This window comes from Pleurodeles waltl, chromosome 4_1, assembly GCF_031143425.1.
Source record: "Pleurodeles waltl isolate 20211129_DDA chromosome 4_1, aPleWal1.hap1.20221129, whole genome shotgun sequence".
NCBI classification, from domain to species: Eukaryota; Metazoa; Chordata; class Amphibia; order Caudata; family Salamandridae; genus Pleurodeles; species Pleurodeles waltl.
In genome coordinates, this window is record NC_090442.1 from 517727715 (window position 1) to 517754774 (window position 27060).

Genomic DNA, 27060 nt, shown 5'->3' on the forward strand with positions numbered 1-27060 from the left:
ACGTACTTCCAGAGCAATTTAATAGGTTGAGGCAGTTGCAACAGTTTGCCTCACAATGGCTTTGGTTGTATGGTTCTCATTCGATCACTTCATACACCTTTTTCAAGTCTCACTCAATCTTTTTCTTTCTTCTTTTTGCTGCATTTTCCTTCCCTCTTATTAGTACTTACCTGGATGACAGCTCCTGCGTCAGTGTCAAGCTGTCTCTTTAGGACACATCCGGCTGCTAGCCACACTACTTTCAGAAAGACCTCCTGGTGGTCTCAAGCTCAGGGAAGGTTTTTGGGCATTTCTTCACACCATTTCAGTCAGATTCAAAACGTTTTATTTGTGGGATGTGTCACAACTCCCGTTTTTTTGTTTAAATTTTACTGTTATGTCTATGACATGCGGGTACTCTTGATTGCTTAAAATTAAGAGCAACAGCACTCAGGAGTCAATTCAGTGTCTATCAGCTACTAAGGTCTGGGTAAGTTCTAACTCATTAAACCTCATCTCTGACTCACTGTCTGGTAGCTACCTTGCTGGCATAACAAGACCCAAAAGGTTGCTAATTATTTCACATAGTAGGGCGATTGATGTTAAAAAGTCTGCTCAGATCAAAAGTTCCAACCTATTTTGCATCTAGTCACCGGTTTAAAAAAGAGGGCAGAGAGATATCTGCAGTACATTTATGAGCCATGGCTAGATGTTTAAGCCCCAGGGGGTATTTGGCCTTTTAAAAAAAAAAAAATTAGTGGCTGCCCAGTGTATAGCCATATGTGGGAAGCAATTTCTTTCCAGGACTACATAGTTGTGCTTAAAAGGTTTTGACTTATCATTCTGTCCAGGTTGGGGCACACTCTCCTCCCAATTTCAGTCTTTTTACTATGTTAGTTTAATTTATTTTAATAGTGCACTTTTCCCTATCGATATTCAATCTACCTTCCCTCTAACATAGGTTTTCAGATAATCAAAACTGCTGCCATTATTAGATTTCCAAACAGTTGTTAATTATTCAGTTAGGCAGTCTGTTACTTGATTAAACCAGCAGCGTTCATACTTCTGTGATTGAAGCAAAACAGACACCACAATCTGCCCAGTGTCTGCATCCTTATCAATGTATATGCTAAATGTTAAGAAATAATATTTAACCAATTAATATTTATGTCTGTCAGACAGACCCTCTAGAGTAATTCCATTTGTTTTTTAAGTTGTTAATCATCTTTGTAGCCATGCAATTGATTTTCGAATTCTCAACTTTTTGTTCTACCCATAACCTTCGCTCACAATTTGATTTATCTATATTTGAATGACGTGAAATCTTAACATAGCCATTCCTTAGAATTCGGTACAAATGTGTTATCATCACTATGCAGCTTGAGTTCCTAAAAACATATCCTGAAAGATATTAAGAAAGAGTTTTCTTGTGCATACTCACTTGTTATACCGAAACACTTTTACATAACATAGCATATTATACACAATACTATTTTTGACACTGTTATGAAAGAGTATTACTACCTGATAAAACTGAAATTCAAGCGTGCCTATTGAATTGCCTCTTCAGCAACATTAAAATGTGTTCTCATCATATATGCTTCAGGAAGAATTACATAATCAGGATTTCTTTTCCTTGACATGGGCATAGCTTTTCTACGCTTTAAAGGGGACGTTCTATTAAATGACATTCTTGGAAACTAATCTAATGAAATTAGTACCTTGCAAGCCATCAATTAAAAAAAGTGGTCTTGCATTTAATACAATTTGTCAGGGTGTAGATTGTACCATAAACATGCATATATAAGTATACGTTTGAGCTCCTGTGTGTAACACATAAAAAGTGAAGAAAAAGTCCAAGAAATACAATAAACAGGTAAATTTAGTACACACATTAGTTCAGTTTTCTTCTTTTACCAGTCAGCTGCTGATTTCAGCTCTAAAGCAGCCAGGACGTGTATGCATATATTCCTTCTTTTCTCTCCTAAAGGCTAGTGAAAAACCTTTTTACTTATCCTGTATTAACTCTTGTTTTTGACTTTGTTTATCTTCCCAAGTATACGTCACTACCCTCCTTCAAGTACAGTCTACAATCCAGTGTTCATATTTTCTTTGGTCTTTACTAAATCATTGTTTTCCATATCAACATAGAGTTCATTCAGTTCCTGTGTCCTATTTCTTTTATGTCTGTTTTTTCTGTCATCCATCCTATCCCTTTTTATCTTTCATACAATTTAACCTACTTATTTCCCTTGCTCAGCTTCTCATAAGTTTTTTGACTATACACTCCATATAAGCTTCACTGAAGTCCATTCATTTTCAGATTTTACTCCCCATTCTGCTGCCTCAAATTCACCTATTACCCACTTAACCCTGTACATAAAAGTGTATGAAATGTGTTATTCTGTGCATTTTGACCTTATGTGATTCAGGTATTTACTAGACCTCACAAGCTGTTGCATGTTTTTTACACGGCAATGGATCTTGGTTTTCTGTGACTGACGATTACAATAATAAATAGATGAATAAGTAAACTGATGCTTTCATGGGCTGTGGAGATCATTGTTACCCTGGTAATGGCTTCTAAACTGTCATATCAATCATTCAATCAATCAAAAAATGTATAGAGCGTGCTACTCACCCGTGAGGGTCTCAAGGCGATGGGAGTGGAGGGGACCGGGGGGGGGGCTTGGAGGGTCACTGTTCGAACAACCATGTCTTGAGGTTCTTTCTGAAGAGCAGGAGGTCTTTGGTTTTGCAAAGGTTGGTGGGGAGGGAGTTCCAGGTTTTGGGGGCGAGGTAGGAGAAGGACCTGCCTCCTGTGGTGGTGCGTTGGATGCGGGGGACTGTGGCTAGGGCGAGGTCGGCTGATCGGAGGTTGCGTGTGGGTGTGTGGAAGTTCACTCTTTCGTTGAGGTAGGTTGGGCCGGTGTTGCGGAGGGATTTGTGTGCATGGATGAGGATCTTGAATGTGATTCTCTTGTCCATGGGGAGCCAGTGAAGGGATTTGAGGTGTGGTGAGATTTGTTCGTGGCAGGGGAGGCCAAGGACGAGGCGTGCAGCTGTGTTCTGGATTCTCTGGAGTTTGAGTTTGAGTGTGGTGCCGGCGTAGAGGGTGTTACCGTAGTTTAGTCTGCTGCTGATGAGTGCATGGGTGACTGTCTTCCTGGTCTCTGGGGGGATCCATTTGAAGGATTTTTTTAGAGTGCGGAGTGTGTGGAAGCAGGAGGAGGTTAGAGCATTGATTTGCTGTGCCATGGAGAGGGAGGGGTCCAGGATGATGCTGAGGTTGCGTGTGTGGTTTGCGGGGGTGGGTGCGGGGGTGGGTGCGGGGCCTAGGGCGGTGGGCCACCAGGAGTCATCCCATGTGGTTTTGTTGGGACCGAAGATGATGATCTCGGTTTTGTTGGAGTTGAGCTTGAGGTGGTTAGTGGTCATCCAGTTGGCGGTGTCGAGGAGAGCAGCGTGTAGGTTGGTTTTGGCGGTGGTGGGGTTGCGGGTGAGGGAGAGGATGAGTTGGGTGTCGTCTGCGTAGGAGAGGATAGTGATTCCATGTGCTCGGAGGATGTTGGCTAGGGGGATCATGTAGATGTTGAAGAGTGTGGGGCTGAGGGAGGACCCTTGGGGGACTCCGCAGATGATCTTGGTAGTGGTGGAGTGCAAGGGTGGAATGCAGACTCTCTGGGTCCGGTTGGTGAGGAAGGAGATGAGCCTGTCTAGGGCTTTGTGGCAAATTCCTATGTTGTGGAGGCATGTGCGGAGTGTGTGGTGGCAGACGGTGTCAAAGGCTGCGGAGAGGTCTAGGAGGATGAGAGCGACGGTCTCGCCTTTGTCGACTTTGGTCCTGATGTCGTCAGTGCATGCGATGAGGGTGGTTTCTGTGCTGTGGTTCTTGCGGAACCCGGATTGTGAGGGGTCAAGAGTGTTGTTTTCTTCGAGGAAGTGGGATAGGTGGGCGTTGACTAGTTTCTCTGCAACCTTGGCGGGGAAAAGAAGGAGGGAGATGGGGCGGTAGTTGAAGAGGATCTCCGGGTCGGCTTGGTTTTGTTTAAGGAGAACGAGGATTTCCACATACTTCCAGGGGTCTGGGTAGGTGGCAGAGTCGAAAGAGGAGTTGATTATGTTGCAGAGTATGGGGACGATGGTTGGGCTTGCTTTGTTGTAAATGTGATGTAGGCAGGGGTCGGAGGGTGATCCAGAGTAGATGGAGTTCATGTTTTTTTCGGTTTCTTCGTGTGTGGTGGGAGCCCAGGTGGTGAGTGTGGTGGGGGGTCATGAGTGGGGGTTGGGTTGGGGGAGTGAGGGGTGTGTGTGGTGGGTGTGTGTGGTATGAAGCTGTTGTGGATGTCCAGGGTTTTGTGGAAGAAGTGGTTGGAAAGGGCGTCACATAGGGGCTGTGTGTGTGAGGGGTCTATGTTGCTGTTGTTGGCAAGTTCATTAATGATGGTGAAGAGTTCTATGCTGTTTTGAGAGTTGTTGTCAAGGCATGTCTTGTAGTGATCTCTTTTTGCGGTGCGTATGAGTTGGGGATGAGTGCGAATGGTGGTTTTGAGGGTGGAGAAGTTGGTTGTAGAGGGTTCTAGTCGCCATATTTTCCCAGCTTGGCGGCATTTGCGCTTGGAGTCCCGGGGTGAACCATGGTGTGTTCTTGATGTTGCTAGTGGCGATGTGTTTTCTGAGGGGGACTAGTGTGTCTGCGCTGGTGGTGATCTATTTGGAGAGGTTGTGTGCTCCTGTGTTGGGGTCGTTGGCATGGGGGGTTGTGAGCCAGTTGGGAGTTTAGTCGTTCTGTGGGGATCTTGACCCACATGCGGTAGGGTGTGGTGTGTTGATGGTGGTGTGTGGCGGGTTTGGTGAAGGAGAAGTGGACGCAGTGGTGGTCAGTCTAGAGGAATTTGGTGGTGTGGGTGTAGGCTATGTATTGGCTATGTGTTGGCTCGACAACAGATTGCTCATTACCCCAGCTGCTATGCAGAAAGGTTATGAAAGCTACAACTTTTCTCCTAACCTAAACGTTCCATTTCACTTCTCTTCTTCTGTTTTCCTAATCGTTTTATTGCATTCTTATATCAACTTTCCATCAAATTGCATGTGAATAACTTAGTATAAAATATGACCACCATCATCAATCCTTTGGTTACATTACCTAAGGGTGAAATTAAATTTTTTAGGGCAGTGCGGCCAGTGCAGCCACACCTGGCATTGAGCTCGGGGAGGAAAGTGGGTGAGAGCTGTGCTTACAAATAACATATGGGTTTAAAAGCACCAGCTGCAGAGTTCCTTGTATGTCAAACTGCTTTCAGGCAAAAATAAAAATGTCAAGATAACTCTGGTGGTTAATGGTCCTGCTGTAGAGAGGTCAGAGTTGTATCTACTGGATGTGTTGACTCATCCTAAATTAGGCGGAGGGTTAATATGACTGCTGCAAAGAACAGGTGCCATGCAGATCAGACCTTTATTATATGTGGATAGCTCAGTAGGTTACTGTATTGTCACAGAGATTCTTTTACTTGCAGTTCATAAGTTACAATCCCAATTTATTTAATCTCTAAAGTGCATCCACAGAGTGCACTTAAGACCATAACAAACAGTTGTTTATAAATACAACAGATAAAGATTGTTTAAAAAGAGTTACGCCAAATGTATACAACACATTGCATGTGTTTGGGTTGAAATACATTCTTATTAGTAAAGCCTGGCCCAATCACTGTGGTATGTTATAAATCCTGAGTTTGTGTTTCTCGAGACCAAACAGTCTTAAAATATACTTCCTATTAGTATAGATGACATTTGATTCCAACATGTTGTAATCCTCATTGTTTTATGTAACATTTCCTGTAGACGTATTTACACACTACTGACTCTTTTTCTCTGATACTCTACACTGGTATTAGTAGCACTATAAAATAAATTAAATGTATGTGCGAGAGGCGCTATGGAGCGATGAATGGCACTGTTAGAGAGTGGCAGTGATGGAATCCGTGAAGAAGGTGGCCATGATGGGCTAAAAAAAGGTAGTTGCACTAGGTGCGACTAAAGCTTGACTTGGGTGAATCTGACATTCCAATTAAACAAGGATATAATACAGCTTCATTATCTATGTGCATGTTAGAGAAGCATTTTAGGAATGAGTCTAACAGCAAAAGGTCATGACTGAAGTGCAAGACAATAAAGTTAACAAACCAAACAGTGAAACATTTCTAAGCAATTCCATATTCAGTGTGTAAGTGCCCTATGTACTATAAGCCAAGACCTTTAAGATTTCCACACTTAATGAGTTGTTATGGGTTGAGAACAGACATCATATACATCTAACCTTCATTCTCACTTCGCAGCACTTCTGCTTAGGGTTATCAAAGGCAAACAACATCTCATCCCAGAGTGGTGTTATTAGGTATTTACAACACGCCTTACGTTCCTCCACATGCCATACAAGACAATTATATCTAGCTCATAAGCTCACATCATGGTGCCATTTGTCCAAAAAAGGAAGGGATTCAGATCGCCAATGCACAGCAGTATACTTTTTGGCAAGAACCAAAGCAATATCCATGAACCTGTTCCTAGGTCTCTTAGGCTTAGGCCTCACAAATTTACCTAGTAAGCAGACCAATGGCATATCCACTTATGTAAGTCCTTCCTAATAAGTAAAACTTGTAAACATCCTGCTACTTTTCTGCAGAACATCTGAACAGAGACTCACAAACACGCCATGTGAAAAATACCTGCATCAGGTTAATCACATCTAGAAAAATGCATGTCTGACAATCCTATGGTAAGGTTCAATCGTCCAGTGGATATTGAAGTGATGTGAAACTGACAAAACTGGCTTTATTAAAACTCCTAGTCCTTGAGATGGAGTGTGAGCATCATGATCTTCCTCCACCCCTTATCAGTACAAGGATTTATTAGATTTTGTTCGCATTTGAGGTTTGGCCTCAAGCAGTGATCTGCAGGCATTGGAGGAGATGCGTCGGTTCCGATTAGTGCAATGGTGGCGACACATGTATTTTGGCAGTTGCTGCACTTTATACTCAGCCCAGAGCTGGATTGCCACCACTTGACAGAACAAGACTTGCAGCAATCAAAGTTCATGTGCTGTTGCAGGTTGTGTTGGTAGTCTTTTGTGGCCCTTGGACTTCAGCAGAACAATTGTCAAGCAATCAAGCCCTCAGAGTCAGTTTGGGTTCAGGTGAAATTGGTCTAGTCCGTCCTCAGTAGGGCAGAGGGCAGCAGGCAGCAGGGCAGCACAGCAGAAAAGAAATTCTTCCAGAGTGGAAGTCCTTGTAACAGCACAGCAGTCACTCTTCCGGACAGATTTGTTCTCTGGTCCAGAAGTATACTGAATTGGTAGGGTCAAAGGTCCAGTACTACGCAGTTATGTCTTTGAAGTGGGGGTGATTTCAAAGAAGGGTCCTCGAAGGGCAGAAACATCCTTTCTTCCTGGCCTGGCCCAGACTCTCCACAGGGGGTTAACCAGTCCTTCATGTGGGAACAAGAAACTGCCCATTCAGGTCTAAGTGTGAGCTCCTCCCTCCCATCCTGCCCAAGATTACCCATCAACATGGAGATGGCTACTCAGTCAGACCTGTCCTTCCTTTGTGTGAGGCTGCCCAGAGGGAATGCAGGAAACCAGCTGTCACCCCACCCCAGGTGTGTATTGGAGACAGGCTGCAGACACACAGGGCTAACAGCAGAAAAATGCCAACATTCTAAAAGTGGCATTTTCTAAATTGTAATCATAAATCCGACTTTACCATTAAAGAGGATTTATCATTACAATTCTATAGGTACTAAACATGACAAACCTACTCCTTCTCAATTAGCAATTACATCTTATTAAATGTAACAAGGAATCCCTAATGTTAATGAGAGGGGTAATCCTCACAGTAGTGAAAAACGACTTTAGAGTCTTTCATTACCAGGAGATGTAAAACTTACAAGTGTATGCCTTACCTTTTAGTTACATAGGACCCTGCCCTACGACCTACCTAGGGCCTACCTTAGCAGTGACCAGTACATATTAGAAGGGTAGTTTAAGGCTTGGCAAGAGGTTTAAATGCCGAGTCAACATGGCAGTGAGTACTGCCCACACATTCTTGTCAATGGGAGGCCTGAGACATGTTTAAGTCTTCTTGAGTCGGTAGCAGGAGCAGTGCTGCAGTCCCACTAGTAGAATTTAATTTGCAAGCCCTGGGCACCAATAGTGCAGTTTACTAGGAACTTATAGTAAATTAAATATGCCAGTTGTGGTTTCATCAATCAAGTCATGTTTTAGGGGAGATGCACATGCACTTTTAACACTGGTTGTAAGTAATAAAATGCTCAGAGTCCTAAGGCCATTGAAAAGAATCAGCAAATATATGAGGCAAACAGGCAAAATGTTTGGAGGAAGACCATCCTAAGGCTGACAGGTATAAAACAAGGTAAATCAGTGTAAGTGCTAAAAAAAAACCCTGACTGTATCATGAGCACATGACTGATCCTCTCAGCTGTTATTGGATGCACAATTGTTCAGCCATGTCTCCTCATAACCTGGTCAAATTAACATTATTCTGATATGTCGTCATATTAGAGACACAGGTCAAGTCCTCAGTCTTGAAAAGGCCTTGATAGCAATAAAAAAAGGTTGCGTTGATGCCATCTTGATCACAGATCATGTGATGTGCACCAACTCTTCTCAGTTTAATAGGTTAATTTCTAGTGCCTAATTTAGCTAGTGAAGAAAATAGGTGCCTAGATCCCTCTGTCCCCTACTCTGTTTGTTAATCATGCTTCTTCATTGGCTGTGCCTGAAGACAGTTTGGCTTCTAGTGTACTGCTACGTGATCCATAAAAGGAGTAAAATAAATAGATTTGTGATATTCAGTGTTATGCGGTCATTGCACTATGCCACATTAATATCCAGCTAAAAATACCATCGTCCATGATATTGTGACAAATGAATCTATGGAGTGAGTTTGCGGGTGAATAATATTTAGTAGTACATTGCATTAATATTTATTATATTATATAATGCCCTTTGGAAATAAATGACTAGAAACATATAGTTAGTTATATTTAGTAGAAACATACCTATACATTTTTAAAAAGAGAATTACATTGCCGCTCTTCTGTGGTAACAGTTGAGTTTTGATATTGTAGCATCTTCCCCAGCACTGGAACATACCTACGAACAGTGCCACACAGAAGCTGCGTTCAAAAGTTACTTTATTCATCAGCATAAACTAACGTACAGTACATTACATCATACTTTCTGTTAACCACACCTTAACACCTCCCATCCATTGCATATTTGTTGTTCAGAGTTCACCCAGGACCACAAGAGTTCTAGTGTGCATTCCTTGAAGATGCCACATCTCCCCCTTTGTTAACTAAAAAGTGGTAGACATCATCAAAATCACATTTCCTTGATCAATCGAAGAGGTGCTCTACCTTGTCTGACAGCTTGCATGGTTCAGGATGGTTGTGGTTCAACCTGATTGGGCAACGTTGCCATAGGATCATGTTCTTGAGCCGGACTGGCTGGCTGGGTCATTTCCTATACAGTGTCTCAGTAAGTGTTTGAAATGTGATGTGTTCGGAGGGATTGTCCATGGCAATATGCTGTGACCATATGTACTTTGCAGACCACAAACTGCCAAGTATCAGCAGCAAAAGCAGTGTCTGTTGTCCATCTGCATTTCTGCTTGACCAATACCCAGTCTCCTTAGTCAAAAACTGTCTCTTGAACATTGCAACACTGATCTGTGTATGTTTTCATTTTTTTTACCTAACTGCGTCAGTGTCTCGAACCTTGTCAGTATTCACTGGACGATCTGGGTTCCATTGATGTAGTTTCATTCTTATAGCTCTCACAAATAGCAAGGTGACTGAGCCGTTACCAGTTGTGGAGTGAGGAGTTTATCAGTAGGCCCAAAGGGCCTGACACATGGCTTGGTTCAAGTTGATTCCATTCATGCATGCTCGTTGAATGACTCTCTTGAGGGTGCCCATGAATCTTTAGACTACATTGGCTTAGGGCCAGAGGGTCATAATATTTTGGTGTTTGAATTTGAGTCAGACGAGGATCTTTTCCAACTCCTAGCTGTTAAAGGGTGGACAATTATGAGAATTTAGAATTTCAGAGATGTCCCACATTGAAAAAATGGCATCAAGCCGTTCATTGACTAAGGGCCTGATTTAGAGTTTGGCGATGGGGGTTACTCCATCACAAATGTGACGGATATCCTGCATGCCATAGTCTGATTCCATAATATCCTATAGAAATCATCATAAGGCAGAAGGGACTTCCTTCATGTTTGTGATGGAGTAACCCAATATGCCAAACTCCTAATCAAGCCCTTTGTCATGGGTTGTCGAGGATAGGTCTTCCAGTAAAGGGAAACATAAATATTCGTCTATGACTACTATGAGATTGTGTCGATTTCCTAAAGGCCCAAAAAAGTCAAATGCAACTCTCTTCCAGCCATCGGCAGGAAGATCATGCATTGTTACTGGGTGTTGCGTCAATTTGAGTGATAGACAATTGCAAATGTGGCATGCCTACATCTCTTTCTCAACTCATTTGCTGCCCTTGTCATTGCACTGCTCTGCCTCCCGTGGCTCCACCTTGTAAGTAAAGCCCTTTCCCTGGCTCCTCTGAACTCCTGACCCCTGTCAGGAGTCCGAGGACCTTCTTCACCCGCAGGCTTCTGCCTGTGCCTCATCCCTGGTGTCTAGTGGGAGAGCTCCTCTTGCTTTCCTGCTAGGCTACCTTCTGCCTCTCTCCTCCTTTTCTCTGCTTTGCTCTCTGTTCTGCTTCACTTCTGTCCCTTTGTACTCCTTTTGCTTCGTGCTAAACTCCTTGTTTTTTCTCTCACTCCGCTCTCCCTCTCAAACTTTCGCTCTCCCCACTCTCCCTCTCCCCTGCCTCTGCTGCCCCAGCGGCCCGCCCCCCTCCTCTCTCTCTTGCTGTTCTCCCCCGCTGCTGCCACACCCTCTTTTTCATGCTGTTTTTTGCCCCTGTTCCCGCCTCACAGCTGTCCCTCTCCTCCCCCCATTTCCCTACTTAATGGCAGCTGCTGCGTAGTAGGTCAAGCAATATCACTGACCTGGTCAGTGCACTGCCCTGCCTCTCATGGCTCCACCTTGTAAATAGAGCCCTTTCCCTGGCTCCTCCGAACTCCTGACCCCTGTCAGGAGTTCAAGGCCATCCTCCTCCTGCAGGCTTCTGCCTGTGCCTCATTCCTGGTGTCTAGTGGGAGAGCTCTGCTTTCCTACTAGGCTACCTTCTTCCTCTCTCCTCCTTGTCTCTGCTTTGCTCTTTGTTCTGCTTCACTTATGCCCCTTTGCGCTCCTTTTGCTTCACGCTACACTCTTCCGCATTTTTTCTCTCACTCAGCTCTCTCTCTCACTTTCTCTCTCCCCCGCCGCTACTGCCCCTGCGGCCCGCTCCCCTCCTCTCTCTCTCGTGCTGCACTCCCGCTGCCCCCGCAGCCCTGCCCCGTTTTTGTGGCCCGCTCCCTTTTTCGCACCGTTTTTCACCCATGCTCCCGCCTCCCAGCTGTCCTCTCCTCCCCCCACCTCCTTACTTAATGGTGCCCGCTGTGCGGCTGCACTGCTGGTGCGCTGCAGGTGCGCCAAAGGCAAGCCCATCTGCGCCTGTCTGTGCCTGGACCGGGCCCAGCATCAGAACCTCTGGCTTCCGCCCCCCTCCACTGCCGCCTTGCACGTCTTCACTATGACGCTGCCCCCCTCCGTGTCCTCAACACTAGCTGCTCTCCCGCCTGCCACCCGTGGACCCTTCTGCCGAAACTGCACCTTTACCAGCCTCCACGCCAGTGACCCACCCACCAAGGCAGGACGCAATCATCTCAGATGTATCCTCCTCAACACCCCGCTCCGTCCACAAGCACGCAGTAGAGCTATGGAATCTACGTGACTCAGCCTCCCCAAATGTGGCCTTCCTGACCGAGTCCTCAGCATCTGAAATCGCCATAGCCGTCCCGGACGGCAACAAGATCACCCGCAGGGACCGCTCCAACAAACCAGGAGAAGGCATCACCATCATCCACAAGGACACCCTCAGGATCACGACCAACCCCTGAAGACACCCTTAGCACTGCTGAACACCTGCACTTCCAGATCCACACTGACCCAAACACCACCCTCTAAGGGACCCTTGTCTACAGGCCCCTGGCCCCCGACAGCAGTTCAGCAACTCCATCACCGACATTATCAGCATGCACGCTCTCGCATCTACGGTCTACATACTCCTCGGGGACTTAAACTTCCACCTTGAGAACACCAACGACAACAACACAGCCAACCTGCTCGACAACCTCTCTAACCTCTGCCTCTAACAGCTCATCACGACACCGACCCCACTCCGCAGGACACAAACTCGACCCTATTTTCTCCACCAGCAATCACGTCTCCTTCAGCCACACCACTGAACTCCACTGGACAGATCACAGCTGCACCCCCTTCTCCTTCAAGAAACACACCACCACCCACAACGGATCCCCCACCGCAGTTGGAACAAGGTCACCGAAGACCAACTTATCGTGACCTTCTCCCAGGACCCACCCATTGACACCACCGACACTGATGCAGCTGCCCGCAACTACAGGCAATGGGTTGACACCTGTGCCAATACTCTCACCCCAATCAAGAATCCCTCCAACAGACGCACCTACAGAATGGCCTTCTGGTTTACCATTGATCTCCACGAATCTAAGCAAACCTGCCGAAGACTCGAAAGAAAGTGGCACCAAGATCAGACTCTAGACAACCACACAGCCGTCAAAAACGCCATCTGCAGACACCACCAACTCATCCGAGCCACCAAGAGAACTGCCTTCAAAGACCGAATAAACAACAACGCACACAGCCACAAGGAGCTCGTCAGCGTCATGAAGGAACTCTCCAACCGCAGCTCCAACACCAACGCCATCCCGCCATCCCAAGACCTCTGTGGCTCTCCTACTTCCACTGCAAGATTGCAGACATTCATGAAAGCTTCAGCACCCAGACCCCCCGGCAACCATGAACACCACAGATTCACCTCTGACCAACCTCCTGCTCTGCTGGACCCCCGTCAACGACACCATCGAAACCATGAACACCATCCACTCTGGCTCTCCATCTGACCCCTGCCCTCACCACATCCTCAACAAAGCAAGCTCCGTCATCACACCCCAACTACAGAAGATCATCAACACCTCTTTCGAGTCCGCCACCTTCCCTGAGACATGGAAACATGCCGAGATCAACACCCTCCTCAAAATACCCAAGGTGGACCCAGAGGACCTCAAGAAATTCCGTCCTATCTCCCTGCTCCCCTTCCCAGCAAAAGTCATAGAGAAGGCTGTCAACAGACAACTAACCTACTTCCTCAAGGAGAACTGCACCCTGGACCCTTCCTCATCTGGATTCCGCAGCAACCACAGTACCGAAACTGCCCTCATCGCCGCCGACACCGACATCATGACCATACTGGACAACGACAAAACCACAGCCCTCATCCTCCTTGATCTCTCAGCCGTGTTCAACACTGTCTGCCACCACACCCTACGCTCACGCCTCAGCAATGCAGGAATCCATGACAGAGCCCTGGACTGGGTCACCTCCTTTCTCACCGGCAGAACCCAGAGAGTCCACCTGCCCCCGTTCTGCTCGAAGGCCACCAAAATCATCTGCTGCGTACCCCAGGGTTGGTCCCTCAGCCCGACCCTCTTCAACGTCTACATGGCCCCACTCTCTAACATCACCCGATCCCACAACCTCAACATCATCTCATACACTGACGACACCCAGATGATCCTCTTTCTCACCAAGGACTCCACCAAGACCAACCTCCACGAAGAAATGAAGGCCAATGCCGAATGCAGCTACCTCAAACTCAATTCTGACAAGACGGAAGTCCTCATCTTCAGCTCCACCCCCTCCGCATGGGATAACTCCTGGTGGCCTGCCACTCTCGGAGCCGCTCCGACTCTCACCTACTACGCACGTAACGTAGGATTCATCTTGGACTCCTCATTATCCATGACCCAGCAAGTCAACGCCATCTCCTCCTCCTGCTTCAACACCCTCTGTATGCTCTGAAAGATCTACAAATGGATACCCACCGAAACCAGAAGCCCTGGTAAGCAGCAAACTGGACTACGGCAATGCCCTGTATGCAGGAACAACGGTCAAATTCCAGACCAGACTGCAACGCATCCAGAATGCCTCCGCATGCCTCATCCTAGACATCCACTGCCACATCACAGACCACCTGAGAAACCTGCACTGGCTCCCAGTCAAAAAGAGAATCACCTTTGAACTCCTCACCCACGCTCACAAAGCACTGCACAACACCGGACCAGAATACCTCAACAGATGGCTCTCCTTTTATACCCCCACCCAGCATCTCTGCTCCACCGACCTGCCAACTGTCCCACACGTCCACAGAACTACAACCGGTGATAGATCATTCTCGCACCTCACCACCAAAATGTGGAACACTCTTCCCACCCACCTGTGCCAGACCAAAGACCTCCTTACCTTCAGGAAAATACTTAAGACCTGACTGTTCGAGTAGTAGCAGCACCCCCTTCTCCTTTTCTCCCCCCTCAGCGCCTTGAGACCCTCCTGGGTGAGTAGTGCGCTTTACAAATTCCTGATTGATTGATTGATTTAGCTGGTGTGCTGGAGTTCACAAAATAGTTGACAAATGCTTTAACTGTCTTAGATGTTGAACTGTGGTGATGCAGTGGCTTGCATGAAAAATAGTCTGCAGGGTTTTGCTTCTTCTCCCGTTTGTGAAAAATAGTCTGCTGAGTTTTGTCCTTCCCCGGTTTATGTACAATTTAATAGTCATATTCTTGGAATCTTAACCTCCACCTCTCTATGCGAGGGGGCATCTTAACTTGTTGATTCCCACAAATTGCAAGCAAATCCTGGTGGTCCGTGATGATGGTGAATTGTTTTTCGCAGAGGAATACATGAAAGTATTTTAAAGTATTTTTAAGCACGTTCTGTATCAGACAGGCTTTGACTGGCATAGGCATCTGAATGACCATTATTTTGAGCAAGGATCACCTCTAGCCCTACCGGGCTTGCATCAACTGTTACTTCAGTAAGTACCTTGAGGTCAATGTAGGCCATTTCTGTTGCATTCTGTTGCATTCTCAATTGTGCATTTAATGCCCTTGAAGCCCAGGTTACATTCTTGAGACCACTGACATGGTACATTTTGCTTTGTCAAGTCTCTCAATGGGGCACTCACTGTGGCAGGCAAAGTTCCGGTTATATCTTGATCAATAACTGGTCATGCCTCAGGATGGTGATATCTTGGGGAGGGGAGAGTAGAGGATAGTGCTTGCACCATGTCTGGATCTGGAGTCATCCCCCCATCAGATAATATGTGGCCATAAATGCTCCCTGCAAACTCTCAGGGAGAGCAGTCCTGTCTCCTCGGGGCATGTGTCCCCTACTCATCGCCGAGAGTAGCGTCTTCCCCAGCCCTGGAGCATACATATGAACGATGCCACACAGTAACTGCATTCAAATGTTACTTTATTCATCAGCATACTCTAATGGTAGGGGTGGTGGTTTAGCTATTATTTTAAGTCAATATATTGTTGTCACTGGGAAGCCATAAATGTTATACCAGAAACCTGTGAGGGCATCTACTTTAAGTTTCATCTGAAAAATATTGTGCTTTTTGAGGCCCAGCTGATTTATCGGCCTCCAGGACAAAAAACATTTTCTTTCAGCATTGGCCTGCTGTCATCAAGCCCATCACTATGGCCTCTAAGTGCATTGTTTTGGGAGATTTTAATATTCATCTTGAGGATACTCAGAACCCCCACACAGGTGAGTTCCTAAACCTCATAGGGAATCTTAATTGGAAACTCAAGGTCACGTCACTCTCTCACCAGGCTGACCATCTGTTAGATGCGATACTTGCTCTATATAATTGTGCTCTTTTGGAGCACAGGGCCCTAGAATGAACTGACCAACATCTTCTTACTTTCAGACTGACAAAGCTTTTCTCCCCACCACACCCTTACACCCCTCCTAATGCTAAGCAGACTCTGGAACAGAATAAAAGAACAGAACCTAAGTCTGGCACATACCCTAGGCTTGGAAACTGCTAAGGAACTTCCTTTGTCGGCTGTTGATAGACCTAACTTTGGGGTCAAAATGGCTATTTACCATCTGGCTCCTTTAAGGACACCTCGCCGTCTGGTCGGCTCTCCCAGGTACTCTAAAGACCTTAAGAGCCTACAAAGAATATACCGTCAACAAGAACGTAGGTGGAAATCAAATTCTAATCTGAAGGAAAAAGAGAAGTTTAGATCTGCTCTCAGGGTCTGTAAAGAAGTGATAAATAAAGCTAAAATCGAGTTCTACTCATGTAAAATTAAGGAAGTTAAGAATTTCCCTAGAGAACTTTTTAGAGTGCTACGCTCTCTTACAGTTCCAGCTGCCACCCAGAACTGGAAAAATCTCAAGATTTTTGTATTAAGGTTGCCAATTTCTTTGAAAACAAAGTTACTCAAATTCAAGCCAGTTTTGCTCAATTTTTGTGGGTGCCTGACACCTATGAGCACTTAAATAGCTCAGTCAGCAGTGACTGTTCTATTCTTACTGATTTTCAACCTCTACGGATGGAGAGGAATAAACAGCTTCTGATGAGTATTAAGTCAGGCTCTTCCATTGATCCCTGCCCTCATTACGTTTTTGCAGCTTGCTCCAGAGTAGGTGTCATTGGCCCTTATGCCTGTGTATCAGGAGCCCCTGAATTTTGGAGAATTTCCCCCTTCATGGAAGGAAGCGATTGTTGTTCTTTTGAAAAAGAAAACTGGTGGAGAGGCGAACAACCTTAAAAATCTTCGGTCCATAGCCTTGCTTCCTTTCCAGGCTAAAAGTTTTGAAAAGCATCTTTATACCGAATTAGCCCAATTTTTACAATGCTCAGGCTGCCTACATCCATCCCAGCATGGCTTAGGAAAGCCCATAATACTGAATCTGCCCTCATCACCACCTTGGATACTATTCGTAGACTAGTTGATAATGGGGATGGAGCTATTCTAGTGCTATTGGATTTATTAGGTGCTTTAGATACCATCTCACCTCATTTAATGGCACAACGCTCCACCAAGCAGTGTCAGTGGAAAAGCTCTGAGTATTTTGAAATCCTTCATTGTGACAGCTCTACCATAGTAAGCTGTAATGATTTCAGAGCTCCCCCATATCAATTACCGTGTGAAGTCACACAGGTCTCTTCCCTCAGTCCTACTTTGTTTAATCTTTATGTTGCCCCATTAGCTAGACTTATCCGGTCATTTGGCTTCCTAGCCACCTCATACACACACTCAGATAATAATTGGATGGGCTTCAACTGACTCAAAATGAATGGTGAGAAAATGGAGATCCTTCTTTTTGGTTCTTGTATGAGTCTGTGGAGTTCACGTTGTTGGCCGCCATCTTGCGACGACCTGCCTGTCCCCATTGCCTATACCAGAAATCTGGAGATTATGTTTGAGAACTATTTGTCTTTCAAGTCCCAAGTAAATTCCATCACCACAGTATGCTTTTGGATTCTCAAAACCCTGAAGCAAATGTTCCCCCATCTTCAGAAGGAGCTTAGAATTACTGTGACCCTTGCCTTGGTGATCTCCAAATTGGATTAGTGTAACGCCCTGATGCTAAATATTGACAAAGACTCACTAGACAAATTGCAACTGATTCAGAACTCTGACGCCCGCCTGGTATTAGATCTCCCTCGCTCAGCTTCAGCCAGCTGCAGTCTGAAGCAATTACATTGGTCATCGGTCAGGAAGCGCATCACTTTCAAGACTCTGTCTGGCACGTAAGGCTCTTTACTAGATAGGTTCTGAATATCTTTGTTCTTCCTTGCGGTGGTATGTGCCGGGCCGACTGCTTAAGTCAGCAGGACTCCATTTGATCTCTGTCCCTCATAGCAATATGGCCAGATGGGGTGACAAAGCTTTCACAGTGGCAGCAGCCAAATGCTGGAACACTCTTCCTCTGTCTATTAGGAAGGAACATAAATGTATGGCCTTTAGGAGGCAGCAGAAAACATGGCTCTTTCCATAGTAACTCTTGCTATTTCTCTAGTTGCTTCCTGTGCCCTCTTTCGAGTTCTCTCTCTTTTTTCCACTGATTGCTGCTTAGCGCTTCGATGCCACGTCCAGAATGCACTTTACAAATACAAAATGCATACATAAATAATGTATGGTGCATTGCATCTTATTATCTATTGACCACACATCATATTTTCTATTGACCACACCTTAACACCTCCCATCCATTGCTGACCTGCTGTTCAGAGTTCACCCAGAACCACAAGAGTTCTACTGTGCATACCTTTAAGATGGTACAGATTTTTTGTCTTTTGTTAAATCACCTGAAAATTAAGTCTTCACTAGAAACACATCTACCACATAAACAGGTAAAGGATGTCTAGCTTTTCAGATCACTCTCCCTTAATTTGTTTTTAGCCTGAAACATGATAGTGACTAGCTGCTGGGGAGAAATGTATGATTCTTTCTTTACTGCACTGCTAGGTTTGAGTACAGGATGGTATTTGAAGTCATCGGGGACTTGCAATGACCTTACAACGTACAACTCGTTATTTATCCCGTAAATGGTTGGGACTCATAAATATCTGATTTTCTTTTTACTGTATATTATGACTTCTGATTTGTGGTAGTGCAGCAAAGGCAGCAGTCTCCATTCCGTCAGGGCGCATGTCCCCAAGCTTTGCTGTTGCTTGATCAAGGGCATGCTGGACTGCAGGCTGCACATCACATTCCACATGAAATTCCTACTTGGACTGCTCTTAAAGAACCAGCTTCTGCTACCTCTCTTCATCCAAGTGAAGCAATGTCATGGAATGGTAACCAGCCATACACAGCATCTAGTGTACTGAGAAACCTTGAATATTGTATTAATCTTCAGCAGCCGGAAGAATCAAAAGTGATGAGTGAGTCCCTTTCTACCTGCTCACTTCTACACCACTGTACAGTAGTTATTTATTGAAAAAAGTATCCAGTCCCATAAAAAATACTATGGAGCCTTGTAAAAAAATATGAAGCTGTAAATATTTAGCATATTAACTGTACTCTACATTCAGTAGTTTGGTCATGCCCTGTATATTGAAATGATGAGAATTGTTTGTCTAGGAGTCTATTCATTGAATTTTTGTTTCACTAGTGCTCCAGTACATGTAATGGTGGATTCCAAAGGCGTGTTGTGGTGTGTCAAGATGAGGAAGGGAGGAGCACCAGTTATTGTGATGAAACATCTAAACCACCAGAATCGAGGCACTGTGATTCAGGACCATGTCCAAGATGGAACTATGGCAGCTGGGGAGAAGTAAGATCTGCTTTTACATTAAAACATGCCTTTTTTTATTCAGGTACACAATGATATATTTTATTTATTGCATTGTCACTAAAAATGACCCTTGGCTTTGCAATTGTTCAGAAGCAATTATTTGAATATTTGTATTTACCATTAATACAGTAAGAGCCTTACAAAGCAGGAATGACATCGCAAAATATTAATGACCAGAATTAGGTAAGATTGTTAAAACATTTTGCACACCTAAATTGAATTTAAGTAGACACAATGCTTACTTTATCTTGAAAACGCACAAACTGATTTGCAGAATTAGTGTTACAGATCTCCTGTGCACAATGTAAATTTGCAAATACAACAATTTTGTTAGCTTGGTAGGATTTCCATATTTTCAGGCATAGTGATTTGTGGGGGTTTATATGTGTTCTGGTTCAATCCACCTGCCGAGATTATTGAACACCTCAAACAGTAATACGACTGTAGTCCAGTGTTGTTCCATCCATTGAAGATGTCATCCACTTATGTTGGAACTCATTTGTCTGACAGTGTCTTTCCCTAGGAGGATTGAAAATCTACTAGAAGCTACTGTCTGAGGAGAGCCAGATCCATTATAGGCTTCATCAATGAAGAAAAATCAGACAGGCAAACTAGTCTGGGTAACTCATGATGTTAGATGGTCCTAAGTCATCACCAAAATCAACCAGAACACTTCACCCAGTGGTAGAGAACTCTCTGAGGTAGATGATGAGGTTCATAGATAATGAAACATACATTTAGTGGTGAGTGTCTGCAGCTGCTGGCAGTCACCCTGATAAAAGTGTATCATATAGAGAAGACTATAGCTTGGTTCTTTGTATGCACTGAAGGAGAGTGAAGGGCATGTTATGGAGGTTTTCTCTTGCAGACGTACACCCTTGCCAGTCTTGAAGTAAGTTGTGTTGGGTGACTGGACCGCTCTGGAGCTATTATGGGATGACTACTGCTGCATGTCCTCCAGATATGAAAAAAGAGCCTACCTACTTTGTTGTCCATTGTGTTCCGGTGTATTTGGCAGGAATTCACAAATTCTGTCAGGTGCACCACGTCATGTGACCCAGGGTAGGCTACAGGCACCAAATGGCTCAGGGCAGGAAAATGACAACTTTTCTAAAAGTATACAAAACAGTGATGGGTGGAATAATCAAATTCAGCTCAGTCACTAGTAATCACTTGTGGTGGATCCCAATCTATCTTTGTTTTGCACATCTTGCCACCTCAGTTTGGACCCAGCTATTTGCAAATCAGTCTCAACTCTACTCCAATGGGAAAATTCCAGCCCAAACTGCCAAGCCTGGTCTTCTATGATCCATAACACAAGCAGCCCAGGACTGGTTTTGCCCTAGTTATGGGCTCATCAGCCAGGTATTGCTAGGTTCCAGTGATACAGTGTGCAGTGGACCCTTTTCTAAAAATGGCATTTTCAAAATTGTAATTTAAAATATGACTTTACCATTAAAGAGTATCACCTGGTCCCAATCAAAATGTAGTAGTTACTAAATGTAGTAGGGCAACCCAATATTATCCTATATGTCAGTTAGACTTCACAGTAGTGAAAAAATAATTTAGGGGACTTTCACTACCAGGACATGTAAAACTTGAATGCACATGTCCATCATCTTTACTTACTCCTGCCCCATGGCCTACCTTAGGGGTGACTTATATGCAATAAAAGGGGGTATTTAAGGTCTGGCAAGGGGGGACTTTTGCTAAGTTGCATTGGCAGTTTAATAACTGCTCTCAGGCTGCAATGGCAGACCTGGAACATGTTTTTAGGGGCTACTTAGGTGGGGCAGCACAATACATGCTGCGGACCCACTAGTAGCATTTAATTTACAGGCCCTGGGTATGTGGTATACTACACTGCAAGGTATGTATATGTAAATTAAATATGCCAATCAGATGTAAACCAGCTTAACCATATTTAGTGGAGAGAGAACAAGAACTCTAGCACTGGTTAGCAGTAGTAAAGTGCACAGAATCCTAAGACCAGTTAGGAGCCGAAGCTGGGCATAGCCCCACCTGTAACTGCCTAGGCTGTGTTCTGCCTTCACATGAAGGGCTTGTCATCCCCACTTTGTCTTTTCAGCCATCGTGGAGCTAGGGCAGGGGAGTAAGGAAATTCTGATCACTTTAAAGAGAGGCCTCTAGAAACTTCTCCTAACTTCAGAGGAGGCACCTGCTATAAAAATGAGGCTCTCAGACATATTCTTCAGTTCACTTTTTGGACATTCTGAAGGACTTTCAGAGGACTGCCTACTTCTGTAGCCTGCTGTGCACTCCACAAGACTGCTTTGTTGCACCTGGAAGGACTGCCTTACTTCCTGGATCCTGCCTCAAACCCTCAGAGGTCAGCCCTCCTGTTTGAGCCTTGCATCTTGCACCTGAACTCAGGAATACCAGAGTGACTCCAAGGATTAGTTTACTGGCCTCCTGTTCAGAGCCACAGAGACATAAAGGGCTCCTAACATTTTGAACCTGCACCTGGATCAGCGAGAATGAGCCCTGAACTCCCAAGTGGTATCCCACCAGTCTTGGACCCTTTCGTTGTGGAGCTAAAGGTACCCAGATAGCCAAAAGCCAAAACTTGGCACTTATAAAATTTTTGTAAAAAAAACTGCTCTGCGAGCTGAGGGAAGATTGGGACCAACCTGCTCATCGATCTTCCTAAGGTGCATTGCCAGTTAGCCTTACTTTAAGGCTGATCTTGCTACCGTCTTCTCTGCAACTGCAAATTCTGTTCAGCAGTCCTTCACCAAAGAGGTATCCGAGCTCCTGGAACTGTCTCTAGCTACAGCCTCCTGCCTCATCACTTCTGAAAAAATGACTAAGTCCCAACAGAGACATTTTTAATGTGATTTTGCCAGTGGCTTCCCGACAACGACGCTCCCTCTTTGGAGACCGCTTGCAGCCTCAACACTTTTACTTTCAAATTTCTTCTACGACTAAAGGTAAGTTTCAATGGGGCCCCATTGCCGTCTTGTATCCATTGGGGTTGACCATATTTTTCAACTTTGACCCAGTCTCGTGTGACTAGATGTCAACAATTGGTGCTTTCATCATTTAGACTCTAGTGTTTAGTAAAAAACTTTACAAATTCATAATTCCAGTTCTACTGATTGGATTTTCATCATGTTAGTGTCAAATAATTTATTAAAGTTTACTTATTTGTTCTAAATTGTTGTGGGATTTTTCTTATGGGACTTTGCTACTAGGTACCCAGAGGTCATACCTCTGAGGACTGTGATTGGACCTGCAGCGGATAGAAGTCACTGCAGAAAGAGACTTACAAGGTAGTGAACAGTGTGCCAGTCTTACAAATAGTAGTCTGCTGATCTTGAGTATCCCTTATTTATAAACACAGGCCACTATGAATAAAGGAATCTCCATACCAGGAAGAAGAATTATTTCATCATAATAAAACCCATTCCATTTACATACGGGAGGGTGTAATGAAGATCTCATTGCTGGGATATTGATACAGTGGAGAGAGAGTCAGATAGAGTCACATACCTAATGTGATTCTCCAGAACAGTAGAAGATTCCTTTTTTCAGATTATTGGAACCTAGTCGAAGGACATAAATAAGCTATTTGGACTCTTTAAAATTTTGTTGTGAAACATAATGAGTTGTACTGTGCTGAAGAAGGTGGTTCCTATTTAATATTACCACCGAAATGGGTCAACATATATACATACAGAACCTGCTATGCCGAGGATACTGTAGCTGAAAAGTTGTGTGTATCACAGATCCCTGTTGATATTTTAGTGGACCTACAGCATTAAAATAGACAAATTGTGGTGTCTTAGTCACTTCTCCCTTCTTCATTTTTCTTTTTCTTATGTTTTATGTTTTGTGCTATAGCATTATGATGGTAGTTTTACTGATGGTGTTGAAGCTTTTTCAATAACTTTTAAAATGCTTTGCACAGATTGACAAAAGAAAATATGTGTATCCTTGCTCTGCTCATATTGCTACATTAAAACTTTGTTTATTTTCTACAAATTCACGTGGTGCTTGTTTTGATGCATAAGGTGTGGTTCAAAGAGTTGGTTGCTGATTAGCTTGAATGTAAGTGGTTTTAACTGTGGTGTGATTATGGGCATGCCTGAGCCCATGAGGCTGTTGTGGAACATTCTTGTTCATGCCTGCTTTTTGTCTACAGGGAGGTACCACAGAAGGGAAATAGGTTTAGCCATTTGAGCTTCTGTATGTTCACCCTGTTAGGAGACCTCTCAGTCTGGTCAAGCAGAGGTGGGAGGATGTTCCCAAGAAACCCCCAAGTTTCCTTCATGCTGGCCTTCATGAACCTGCTCAACAAGTTCTGGAAGAAAGCTTCTGAAAACTTGGAGACCAGCCAGGACGTTATAAAGCAATGGTACAACCAGACAGCTACTATGGTGGGATTTCAACCTGGACAGAAAGTGTAGGTTGTGGAGCCAGTGCAGCCCAGGTCCCTCCAAGATGGTTCGACTGGGCCATATGAGGTAGATGAGAGGAAAGGGGAGGCGAGGTACCTGGCAGATCTCATGACTGCCTGAAACCCCTTAAGGGTACTCCAAAATAACGCCTCAAATCCCACTAAAATAGGTCTGAGGTGACAATGCTGTTGGTGAAAGTTGATCGGGAGGAGGAGGAGAGTAAACCTATCCCTGACCTCCTGTCATCTGAAGAAAAAGATGGGTCATTGGAGGGTGTCAGCCTCTCCCCTACCCTAACCCTGTAACAGCAGAGGGACTGTCACCGGTTGCTGGGACAGTTTGCCTCTCTGTTTTCCATCATTCATGGGATTACACATCTTTGTACCCATGATATTGATAAAGGAGGCAGCTTTCTTGTCAAAATTAAAATATACAGACAAAGTAAGGGCAAGCTTCAAAGTGAAGGTCTCTAAACAGTTGGAGCTGTGGGTGACTGAGCACTCTGGTAGTCCCTGGTTAGGCCCAGTGGTGGTCGTACTAACAGCTGCCACACCGGACACTGCCTTAAAACTCCTGGTCTAGGTAGATGACAGGACGCCTGACTCAGTCACCAAGACTTATACTTACCCCATCCCCTTAGCTGATGATAAGCTCATTGACAGATTAGGAGCTGCAAGTTCCTGATGTCTTTTGATTTGAGTTCAGGATACTGGCAGATTGTCCCAAGGTGGCTATTGAGAGGTCAGAATTTTATATCCCAGAGGGCTACTTTCAGTTTAAGGTAATGCCCTTTTGGCTGAAAAACAACCCCTGCCACTTCCAGAGGTTGGTGAAACAGGTATGGAGGCCTTTTGTGCTGTTTACCTGGATGATATGACTATTTTCACCAGCAGCTAGGAGGGACTACCTCTTTTCACCTGCTGGAAGTGCTTTAGGCCCTGTAACAGGCAGGCCTGACTATCAAGGCTAGTAGGTGCCTATAGTGCCGGACTCTGTGGTGTACTCTGGACACCTTGTGATCAGGGGTAAGGTGCTGCCACCCCAGACCAAAATAGAGACTATTCTGGCCTGGGAGCCCCCTAAAAACTCAGACTGAGATGAGGGCCATCCTGGGCCTCATTGGATACTACAGGTAGTTTGTCATGGGATGTGGCATCGTTGTTGCCTTCTTGACTGAGCTGATTTTCAAGAAGCAGCCAAGAAGGTGATCCGGACAGAGACTTGCCACAAAGCCTTTTCCATCCTCAAACATGCCTTCTGCATAACCCCTGTGCTCAAGACCCTTGACATTCTTAAAGAGTTCATAATCCAAAAAGTTGCCTCAGAGCATTTACATAGGGCCCATCTTATCATAGCTCAATGAGGAGGACCTAGACCAACCATAAGCCTTTATCTCCAGGGAACAGAAGTGGAGTGCTATTGAGAGAGAAGCCTTGTTGTGGTCTAGGCACTGAAGATGATGAGACCATACTTGTTTGAGGCTCACTTTCGGGTTCAAACAGACCACAGGTCCCTCAGGAGGCTCATGCAAATGAGGGATGAGTCCAGAATTGTTGAGGTGGTCCATCTTCATACTGGGGATGAACCTAACGGTGAAACACCATCCTTTATTAGCCTAGTCCGATGCTGATGGTCTAGCCAGATTCTTCTGCCCTAGTGATGAGAACAGCCAGGAGGGTGTGTAGTTCTCCCCACTTTCAGGTGGGGGCATGTGTATTATCTGTCAGTGCTATTCCTCCAAACTTTTTGCCTACTAACTTTCCTTTTTCTGCCATAATTCATTTTTGTTGGCCATACAACTCTCTGCACTTTACTGCTGTTGACTAGTGCTAAAGTGCATGTGCTGTCTCCCCTAAACACGTTTTACACCTGATTGGAATATTTAATGTACTTATAAGTCTCTTGTAGAGTGGCTTACTATATAGCCAGAGCATGTAAATTGAATGCCATTAGTGGGCCTGCAGTACTTACTGTGCAACCCCACCTAAGTAACCCCTGAAAACATATCCCAGGTCTGACATTGCAACCTAACTGCAGATATTAAATAGTCAATGTGATTTGTCTAGGCATCCTTCTTACTAAGCCCCAAGCTTTCATTTTATTGCATGTAAATCACCCATAAGTCAGGTTGTAGGTACCCCAAAGGGCAGGGTGCATTGTAACTAAAAGGTTGGACATGTACTTTTAAGTTTTACAATGTGTTACCTTGTTATATTTATTAAGTGCTAACTTGTGTGACCAGGTAAGCATCTCATATTTGATGTCTATGAAATTGTAATGGAAATCCTCTTTAATGGTAAAGTCAGATTTTAAATTACAATTTTGAAACTGCCACTTTTAGAAAATTGTGATTATTCTATCCTCAGCTATTTGGTGTCTGTAGCCTCCCCTGGGTCATACGACTGGGTGTAACTGACAGACCTTGTGAATTCCTGCCAAACAGTCAGACAATAGAGGGTTTAGTTGTGCCTGGATGGGCCATGTCCTGGCAGGATGGGGGGGGGCACAGCTGGGCACAGCCCCACTTGCTAGTAAATAGGCTATGCTCTGCCTTCACACAAAGGACTTGTCACCACTACATTGTCTCTGCAGCCATCTTGGAGCCAGGGCAGGAGAGTCAAGAAAGTTGAAAAACTTCAAAGAGAAACCTCTAGAAGCTTCTCCCAACTTCAAAGGAGTCACCAGGTAGAACAATAGGGCCCTCAAGCCCTCCCTTCTGTTTGGTTTCTGGACCTGCAGAAGGACTCTTCGTGGACTTCCTGCTGCTGTGGGCTGCTGTGGCCTCCAAAAAGATGCTTTGCTAGATCTGGAAGGACTGCTTTGCTGACTGAATCCTGCCTTAAACCCTCAAAGCCCAGCCCTGCTGTTTGAGCCCTACATCTTCACCTGAACCTAGGACAAACAGAGTGACTCTAAGGGCTTATTTACTGCCCTCTTGTTCAGAGCCACAGGGACATAAAAGGCGTCCACGATCTTGAACCTGCACCTAGACCCACAAGTGTGAGTCCTGAATCCTCAAGGGGTGTGCCACTGGTCTTGAATCCTTGGTTGTGGTACTGAAGGGAAGGTGCCCAGATAGCCATAATACATAAACTTGGGTCTTAAACAATTTTGAGATAAAACTGCTCTGAGGACTGGGAGAAGAATGAGGCCAACCTGTTTGTTGATCATTCCTAGGTGCATTGCCAGTTGGCCTGACTTTGGGGTTCCTCCAGCTACATTCTTCTTTGGAGCAGCAAATCCTATTTAGTGGTCCTTCACT

The 27060-nt window shown here is 44.9% G+C and overlaps 1 protein-coding gene across 1 annotated transcript in view; it reads left to right on the plus strand.

Moving 5' to 3' along the window:
• The window catches only part of ADAMTS20 (ADAM metallopeptidase with thrombospondin type 1 motif 20), a 1292194-nt gene that overhangs the window by 923120 nt on the left and 342014 nt on the right, over window positions 1–27060 (plus strand). The window contains exon 29 of the mRNA XM_069228834.1: window positions 19195–19356. Within this exon, the coding sequence (XP_069084935.1) occupies window positions 19195–19356 (162 nt within the window). The remainder of the gene's footprint in view (window positions 1–19194; window positions 19357–27060) is intronic.